This window comes from Monopterus albus, unplaced genomic scaffold, assembly GCF_001952655.1.
Source record: "Monopterus albus unplaced genomic scaffold, M_albus_1.0 scaffold8.1, whole genome shotgun sequence".
NCBI lineage: Eukaryota > Metazoa > Chordata > Actinopteri > Synbranchiformes > Synbranchidae > Monopterus > Monopterus albus.
Window position 1 is genome coordinate 3089030 of NW_018127888.1, and position 10038 is coordinate 3099067.

The 10038-nt window shown below is 41.4% G+C and overlaps 1 protein-coding gene across 1 annotated transcript in view; it reads right to left on the bottom strand.

The window, feature by feature from the left end:
• clcn2c (chloride channel 2c) overlaps positions 1-10038 on the bottom strand; it is a 115597-nt gene that overhangs the window by 78748 nt on the left and 26811 nt on the right. Inside the window, exon 2 of the mRNA XM_020587172.1 lies at positions 3780-3930. Coding sequence (XP_020442828.1) covers positions 3780-3930 — 151 coding nt within the window. The remainder of the gene's footprint in view (positions 1-3779; positions 3931-10038) is intronic.

Consider the following 10038-nt stretch of genomic DNA (forward strand, 5'->3'; position numbering starts at 1 on the left):
TATTGCTGTGAGGACAACCACTGACCTTAGCCACCACAATTAAATGCCGTCACCACAATGGCTCGGAGCTAAAATTTGCCCACACAAACACAAAGACATGCACCTCACACAAACACACACTTAAAGGAAAAAAGAGACTAAAATATAGTGATAGAAGTAGATATTATTTGGATGTTTCTCCGTGTTGCTCTATTGTTCCAAGACAATCACTTTATTTTAGACAAAGTGATGCCAAAAAACAGAGTAAAAAAAAAAAAAAAGCAAAACCAGATGGAGAAAAAGAAACTGAAAGAATGAAAAGGAGAGAAAAAAGAAAGAGCCAATAGGTTGATGTTGATTTGTTTTGGCAAGTTCCATCAGATGACTAAGTCTCATCTGTGGATAAATAAAGCTCGACGGGGATTTGATTTCATGTATCACTGTGCATTACTTTCTACCGCTGAACAATGTGTGCATGTGTCACAGTAAGTTTCTTCTTGTCATCTGAATATTTTATATCTAGTCCCACAGCTAAGCTGAATTTGTTACACTGCACATACAGAGTAATGTAATCACACCGTTTGTGTAATCCTTACCTTTTAGCCCCGTCTGGTGTGGGGATTCAATTTAACATGGTCTCAAATTAGACGCAGTGTCTTTATGTCATCAACCTGTAGCACAACAACACTTATGGGAAATTCAATGGTTTTTACTTCTGATGATCAAATAGAATGAAATGATGTTAGTGGCTACATAAACAAATTATCTAGGGGTTAACCTCACCCAAATGTGAAACGGCAAGAAACAGATGCACGAAGAGGGTAGAATTACAAATATTTGTGTGTGATCAGTTGATGCAGCATGAACTGGCAGGCTGATAAACACACACACACACACACACACAAAGGAAGAGAAAACTGCCAGGATCACCCTCCTTCCCCTGACACTCTTCTACCCTGAGAATCAGCAATAAATTGTGTTTCGGTGAAGCTCAATACTCCCCCCTGCTGGTCAGCTGGCACAACAACAGGCTTTCCCCACAGACCACATTCTGTCATTGAAGAACCAACAGTCGGTGAATACACAGCGTGTTCTTCTTGTGCCCCTTGGTTTCCACTTAGAGGCACTGTGAGTATAAAAGCCAATTCAGCTTTGCTGCTACTAGCTGCCAGAATATTTTACTATTAAGCAGCCTTGTAATCTGTCCATAACATTGATACACAGTAGTGCTTACTAAAAAAGAATTTTATTTGAAGCCATTTCAAATCCAGGATAATTATTTAAACTGTAAATTGTGATAAACATCTACTCCTTTCTAATGCTTGGGGTTTGATGTCTCATAAGGTCACAGCAATCACACTCACTGAAGTATTGTGTCAAGTGGGCACTTATAGAGAGATTGTGCTGATCTAAGCAAACAAATACTGTGTGTACAGCATGAGTGAAACTCAGCATACTTCCCTGTCTTCTATAGGAGTTGCAGTCATACAGTAACCCACAGCAACAGTGAAGAATGTGTGTGTGTGTGTGTGTGTGTGTGTGTGTGTGTGTGTGTGTGTGTGTGTGTGTGTGTGTGTGTTTTACATAAATTTTGCGAGAGCGTGTGTGTGTGTGTGTGTGTGTGTGTGAGTGTGTGTGTGTGTGTGTGTGTGTGTGTGTGTGTGTGTGATTTACATAAATTTTCAGCCAGTCAGTTTTTGTTTCACACCTTTATCTCACTTTGTGTGTGTTTATATTTGCCTTTTTCCTCATTCAGTACAATCTAGACAATGAGACCATGCTTGGGAACAAGTCAATTTAATCGCTGGTGTTTTGGTGTCTTGAGCCACATAAAGAGGGAGAGCGGAGGAAGAACATGAAACAACAGCAAAACTCATCACTGAGATCTGCAGCATTTAGGAAAGAGTAACTATGGGTGCATTAATTATTTGAAAACAGCAGAGGGCGCTCTGTTTACACACAACAGGCAGCTACAGTAGGGACAATGTTATGTGCAACACTGACTTGATTTAGTCTCTTTGATTTCTCTTCATTAGGAAATACAAGAGAAAACTCTCCCAGAACCCATACATTCTGGTCTTGTCCCTGCTCCAAAGCTTGGGTTGCAACATGTTATTTCCTCAAGAACAGGTTCACAATCTTTCCAAGGATGTCTTAAAACAATAGTCAGGTGCTCATATACACACACACACACCTTAAAAAGGAAGGCTGCGATCATTGTTCCTATTTATATTAAGCTAATACGTGTAAGCGATGTAGAACAAAACCCACAGTCCGGATTCTTTGTAAAAATGTATTCCAGTATTTCATCGTTCATATCTTCTAAGGCAGATTGCAAAGCTTGAATGTACACATGCATGAATGTCCTCATGGCACACTGCTGTATCAGCTGCATGAGAATACGTCACTGAAACTGTCCAGATTGGCTGATTATGTTTGTGTTCTTATTCGCTCACTTCAGTTTCTTGCTGATTTTTCGTCTCGATTTACGTGCATGTTCCCTCTAGAGGGGTTCTCCACTAATTCAGCATTGCACTGTCATAACACTGTCAGACTCGTGTCAGACAGGTAAAAAGATTTGAATTGAACTGCAGAAGAACCTGCAACATCAGCTTTTTTCTTTTCCACACATTGTCAAAGCCAGCTTCCTACATTACCCACAACGCACCCTGACCGCTGAGTTGGGTCAAAGACTCGCGTGAGCTGGTCAAACAGAGATGAGGAGCAACATATAGATTTCTGGCAGGACATCTATTCTGTCCAACTCCACACCCCCAAAATGTTTTTCATTTTCAGGCCTTAGTCTGAAGACTAATGCCTGAAGGGAAGGAAAACAGTGTGACGCAGCCAGTATAGGTGATGAACATATCCTAGGCTGGCTCACAGAGTCAGACTTTTAACTAAACACAAGTGGACCAGGATTTGAATTGGTTTATTCTGAAATGTCAGTTACCATCTACAACTGATGCTGTGTGCACGCATGCATGCGAGTGTGCGATGCACAGCAAAATATCCCTCTCTGATCTTCCACATGGATCTGAAGAGCATTCCTAACTTGTGTTTACAGCCCGTTTTATCTTATTATGTGCAGTATGGCAGTGAGTTTATTCCAGACCAGCCACAGTACCTTCAGTATTACATTTCCTGAAGATGTTTATGCAACTCCTTGACATCAAACTTCCAAAAAACTTCACAAAACCACCAACGTGCCTCCCAAATCCCTCAAGAGAAGAATAAATTCAGTTGATAACACAGCCCCACTGTCTCACATTGGAGCTGTCTGGGGTTTTTCTGTCCATTAGAAGTGCTCCAGAGAAACTGTCTCAAACTATTAATCAGATGTCAGATGGCCACAAAACATGATGTTCGATACATTAAAAAGACAGGTGACGGCTTCAGTGAATCACCGCTCGTAGCACATCATACATTAGGAGATGTTAAAAAATACATTAAAAGCTGTTTGGCCAAAAAGGAAACAAATAAACCTGGTTGGTTTTGCAGTGCCGAAGGTGTGATTTTGTTTTGTTCTAAATTAATATTCCTTGAGATCTTGTTAATACAGCCTTTTGTTTGTACTTTAAGCCAGTTCCGGCTGTATCATGTGCATTATTAATACATATGACGTGCTCCTGAATTGTGTCTGCTCTACATTGAGCACTGTTGCATGTTCTAAGAAACTGTACCCTTATATTAAAACCTCAAACTAATATAATGTAAAATCCTCAACCTTTAATAACCCCGAACCTGACCTGAACAGTTCCCGATGCTCGTCATTCCTGACCCTGGGCTATGAAACTTACTGCGACACTTGGCACAGCGCCCCTTCTCGTACTCCAGCAAGTCCAGGGCCCGGCTTCGTTCGGTGACTGATCGCCTCTGTCCGCTCTCCCTCAGCCGAGCCGCCTCCTCTTTAGCGAACACCCCAAGCTCCTGGGTGTAGCGCCCATACATCTGCAAACAAACAGTGATAGCATCAGCCTAAGAATCAACATACATACGCACCCAGAAGGTAATTTGTTTGTCATATTTCCCAAGCAAATATTTAATTTGACAGTGAAACAACCACGCTGGTGGCTGTGCATCCTCTGCATCCTGCATCAATGAAATGGTGTCACTATGTGAATGCAGTGTGCTATCGGAGGAAATGGGGACATTGACACTAGACAGTAGCAAAGAGAGACACAGTGCTGTGTTGCTGACTCGCAGAGTTTACTTTTCTTCCACCAGATAATGGCACAATTGACCACTGGGCCTTTAGGATTTCTATCCTGCTTAAAAGTCAGAGATCAGCAAACAAGTCACTGTGGAAGAAGAGGCATTATCCCAAATTAATGCCATGAAAAAGATTTTTAAAAAAAGAAAAAAGGTGTCGACCCAAAATTACATAATGCACACAAACATGCACATACAAAAGCTGACAAGTCAGCAGCAGAATAGACAGGAAGGGCCATGTTTTGTACACCACCCAGACACCAGCTTCCCCTCCCATAATGCCACTGGGTGGGGGACAGGAACAGGGGCACTAATGACATGTCCTTGTCCACCCATCCTAACACAACGAGATATTTAAGCCCACCTCAGCAAGTCAGCTACGGTCATCAAGGCTGTTTTCAGCAGCAGGAGAACTGCTGATGGGCAAAACGTACTATTTTATCAGACCTGTAAAACCGATCCAAATATTTTCACACAGTATTTGAACTTCTCAGATAAAATCCTGTCAGCTTTTAAAGTCCAAACCCTGTGGTGCAAAGTGGATGGAAGAGAAGAGAGACAGGGAATGAGAATATACTGTAGTCCCACTTCATACACACCTTCACAAGAGCTTCACAAGAGCCCTCTGCTTGTGAGAGCACCCTAAAAGGGTGTCTGACTATATTAGGTCATAATGAACAGAACCACACTAGAACATATCGGCCGTTTTTCAGATAGATTAGAGTCGGTCAGCCACATTTTCAGCTGCACGCGCAGTGCATTCTCAGTTGGAAGCTTTGAATTATATTTTTTTACAGCAGTTGATGTTGTTGCTGCAGGTGGGAGGAGTGAGATGGTTGGTGTCACTGGTGGCTTTGCTGTTATTGATATTATGGTCATTGTCATTATTAAGGCTGCATTAGTGGCAACTGTGTTTACGAATGTGGCTAACAACACAAAAAATGATGTTGGTGTGACAGCAAAAGCACAACAGTGAATCTCCACACAATGTCAAACTAAAATAAAATTTACCAACAGAAACCAACCAAATCCTTATGCAGTACATTTCTATTGACAAGGATTTGGTTTTTCAGACAATGATGTTAATCCATGACATGTCTCTATGAGCACGGTTATCTTCCATGGGCGGGACATTAGAAACTGACAAATACAAATTATTTGTTCACAACGAGCATAAACTGAACAATATGGGAATGACCTTGAAAAAAGGTGCATAACCTTTCCATGTCACCACAATGGCCCTTACGTTTCTACTCTAAGACTGACAGAGTGGTGTTTACACAGCAAAGCAAAAGGTACATTGCTGTTCCTGTTTTAATAATCAGATACCCAGATTAAGTAAATGCCAATGTATGTTCAGATAAAACAGACATTGGGGCAGACCTACATTTCTTGGAATGTGGCCCTCATGGTCTGATGAAGGAAATGTTTAGATAACACACACACTCACACACACACACACACACACACACACACACATTATGTTCAGCTGTGACTGATAGAGATGTACTCGCCATGCACACAGACAGAAGGCTTCTTGGCTATTTTTAGCCCTACAAACATTCTTGGGATTAATACTCTGACAGAAAAAGATTTTGAATTTAAAGTGTCAGTTAAAACAGATGATCATGGACAGTTACTATCTGAATAGGTCTGACAGGGCCTCATCAAAACCTTGCTGTAAAACAGTCAACTACTGCCGTTTCAAAATGCCAGTGACAACATCTCATGCGAGTCCTGGCCATAACAAACGTGTGGTATTTTTAAAGCCTTGCCAACCAGGTCACCAGGGTCAATTTAGCTCCAGCACTCTGTCACCGGTATCAGGACTAGTCATCAGCACAGACTTCATTAAATGGATCAGGCTTCACCCAAACATAACTCATTTCCACTGAACACCGCTTCTCAGAGTTATTTCAAAATTGTGTGAAATACACATACAACTTGCACAAGCCTAGAAACAATACTGCTGTGCAGCTCTTTCTATTTAAGGCCTCAGTATGGAAAAAGGTGCTTACTGGTTTGTCTAATGGTGTCTGGCCCCCTCCCCCCAGCGATTCAGAAAATTCAGGCCTATAGCATCCAACAATTTGAAACTGACAAACCCGCCCACTTTGACTTCAACACACCTGGCCAGTTGTTGTGCAAAGTATGCAGGGTTTAAACTTCACTCTAAAGCTCTTTTAAACCCCATCCTTCACACATCCATTTCTGTTAATTTTGCTTGTACAACTGAGCGTAACAGCATGAATGTCTGGAAGGAGAGACTGTACCAGATTCACCTTTTCATTAATCATTTTCCAATGTTCCCAAGATGGTCAGACAACATTTTGCAAAGCAGTGTTCGTTTGAAGATAACCAAGGCCTTAGATAGATAGGAAGTGGTTTCTTGTGTTAACCTTACAAGAAAATCAATTTCACTGGTGCATACATATTCTGAATGTGAAAAATCTAGGAAGTGAAAGCTGGAAACTGAAAACTGGAATAGTGTGTTTATGCCCCAGCCAGACAAATGACCCTCTGCCTTTCATATGGTTGCCATCAGAGTGCTTCCTGATGGCTATAGCACTGACTTCCAAGTGCCTGTGCCCCAAAATACCTACATATTTGGACCATTTCTGCCCGACTTTTGCTGTGTATGCTTTTGCTGATTTCTGCATATCAGAAGCAAGAAAGGTCCCTCCAACATTTTTATGACAGTTTACAAATGAAAGCCGTTTATATTCATGCCAAAGCCGGCTAAGGGACCTGTGGGCTGTTTGACTCACTCGTGTGAAGTACAGCGCTGCAGAGGTGATGAAAAAAACCTCTCTTCACCCCAGTAGACTGCTCCTTCAGTGTGGAGTGGCTGAAACTGCCTAACACGGGCTTATGAAAGGATCTGTGCTGTGCGGCAAAAACCTTGATTTTAAGGATGTTCAGTTTTCTCAAATTGAAAACCTTACTTTTAGCCAAATCTAGGGGCAATACGAATACAACTGAAGACATCAAATGCATTGCAATGCAGTGATTACATTCTGATGCATCATTACCAACTTTGGTTTGGTTTAGCCACACAATCTCACAGCTATGCATATGTGTTTGTCTGACACTGAACAAAGTGCAAGCACTGAGACGATGAGCAGTATCAAAAAGCTTTGAAACAAAAGATAGGGCTGTCCTCCAGCAGCAATTTCTGGGCAACTTTCATTTTGTCCGGTTATCAATTTAAGTCACAGAGCTGACGTTGGTTAGCGACAGCTGGTATGACCCGCTGGTTGTCATTTTAACCTGAAACAACGATGATCAGCTGAAGCTGCTACAATTTCCACACTGAGCTTTGCTAATAAGATTGTAGGTGTCACTTGCACTGTTGTGCAGAGCGGCGCTAGAGTGGGAGGTTCCTGAATATCCAAATACTAAAACTGAAAACCTCTTCTACAAACAAATATCAGAATAGTCGCATATTCGGGTCCTGCCATAACAAAGAGTATCAAAAAGGTTCTTTGATTAACTCCTGGTCTTACAAATGTGCTTGCAACTTAAACCCATTTCCAAATACCATACCCTACTTGGTAGAATGTAGCCCCAATGAACTCACCTGGTCCAAAATAACAGAAGGAAATGAATGAGTACAAACAGTGGGTAAAGAAACCCAACAAGGAAAACATTCAGCGAGTAATTTTCGGTTTCTAACATCAAATGTCAACTCCTGTTCTACTCAAGATGTCATTCTGCATGGCATTGTCAGCCACATTCATGACCACCAACCCTACGTTTTAATCAAGTAAAAGTGGTAACTGAAAAAGACCTAAAAACAAGGGGGCAGGAATCAGCCTTCTCAGCTGCACCCCCTTGAAACTCGTATCTGATCAGAGGAAGAAAACAAACAGACCCATCCAGAACAAAGGCATTACTGGCTAAAAACCTATCATTATGTTAAGTGTAGTCAAAAACAGGCGCTCAGTTGAGCCTTCCTGACTGGGTTAATGGATCCCAGATGAACGGGTTGTCTTGGACTCATTGCCCTGGTTGTTGGGGCATAGCATCAATATGAAGAGTATTAGTGGGAAGAACCAGGAGAGACTATATGTCAAGATTGTTTTTGCAAAGCCATGAAACATTTCTAAGAAAAAAAAAATATTATAATCAATATTTAACACAGATCACACAGCGTTGCCAAAAGGACAATTATAGATATGGACGCTGATGTGACCTTGTTAAATGATTCTTAAACCAAGAGAGACAGAGGTCAGAGATACCGTAAGTCCCACCTCTGTTTTTTTAAAAGAAAGTTCCAGGAATTCCACAAATGATATGCTTTTCTCTCTTCCAGCTACCACCTTCTGAGAAACCATCTGAGGTGTGTCAGGTGAGGACTGTTACGTGGACCAAAGTACACTGATGTAAATCCACTAGTCCCATATTTTATTGAGTTTTTATTAGATGGGTTGACAGATGACAAAGATACAATAAGGGACTAAAATTAACCTATCTTTGAAATGCGACTTCTTCAGGAAACAAGATCCCGCCTCGTTTTCACAAATTCATGGGTCATAGAATCTTCTCAACTCAAAACATCTGTCAAGTACTGAAACACCAGAACCGAGGACATGAATTCTACATACATCAGGGATTTGGGGCTTCTCCAGATCTTTTCTCTGAAAACTGTTTATGATTCTGAGCTCGGTGCTTGGTTAATAACAAGAGCAAGAGATAAGGGAAGGAAGTCGTGTTTTATTGAAAAAGAGTTCAGAGAAAGTGGATGTAGACAATGGTCCAATTGTCACCAGGAGCCAATCAACAAAATCAGCTGGAGCCACACCTCCCCCAGGTTCAGGCACTCAGGTTAATGAATGACTTTGATCAAATCATGGTTATAGTGGACGGCCCTTTCTTGGTTGTATTCATAAAAATGTTAAAGAAAAAACTGTTTTTTTTTTGTTGTTGTTTTTTTACACACACACACACACACACACACACACACACACACACACACACTTGTGGTCAAAAAAGTTGTATTACAATGTTGGGATTGATGCAATATCATCGTGGACAGACCCTTATAATATTTAGTATCACTTCAATTCCGATGAACACACAGCCACTTAACCAGCTGCAGTGCCACCATTGTTAACAGATGCTTAGCCCCATTTGTGATCTGAGCACTCTGATGATTGGTGTAATATCACTTGCCCGGCTTTGGCAGGATTCAAAAAAATGAGGCAACAAGAAAGCTCACAGCCAACCAGGGTGTGGTTCTGTATGGTTTGTGCACAAGTGGGTTTTCTGGACTGATGCATTTGAATAATAGGGTGACATACACTGTGTGCACAATTATTAGGCAAGTTGTATTTTTGAGGATTAATTTTGTTATTGCACAACTACAGTGCTCTTGTCAATCCAAAATGTTAACAAACCCTCAAACCTGGGGCCTATTTCAAGAAGGCGGTTTTGTCGAAACTCAGAGTTTGTTAATCCCGAAATGAGGGCAACTCAGAGTTTTCGGTTTCAGAAACGGAGGTAACTTAAACCCGTGAAGCGGGGTAAGTTAAACCCGTTTCACAAAGAGAGGTAATCTAAACTCAGAGTCAGTTACTATGGCAAATTACTCTGTGAACCTAACCTGCTGGCGAGCAGGTTTTGTTCGGGAAACTCAGAGTTTCCTCCGGGTCTCCGCCCCTTTTTAAAGTGAAAGGTGTTTAATACCTCATTTAATCTTTCAGTACATTCATAGATTGCACACGTTTCCGTCACGCAGAGACCAAAATGGCGTGTCCATTCATAGAGGATCCTGTAGATGAGGACGCTGTATTAATTCGCAGGGAATTGCATTTACGTCGGGAGAGGATATTGAGGCCACGAGTT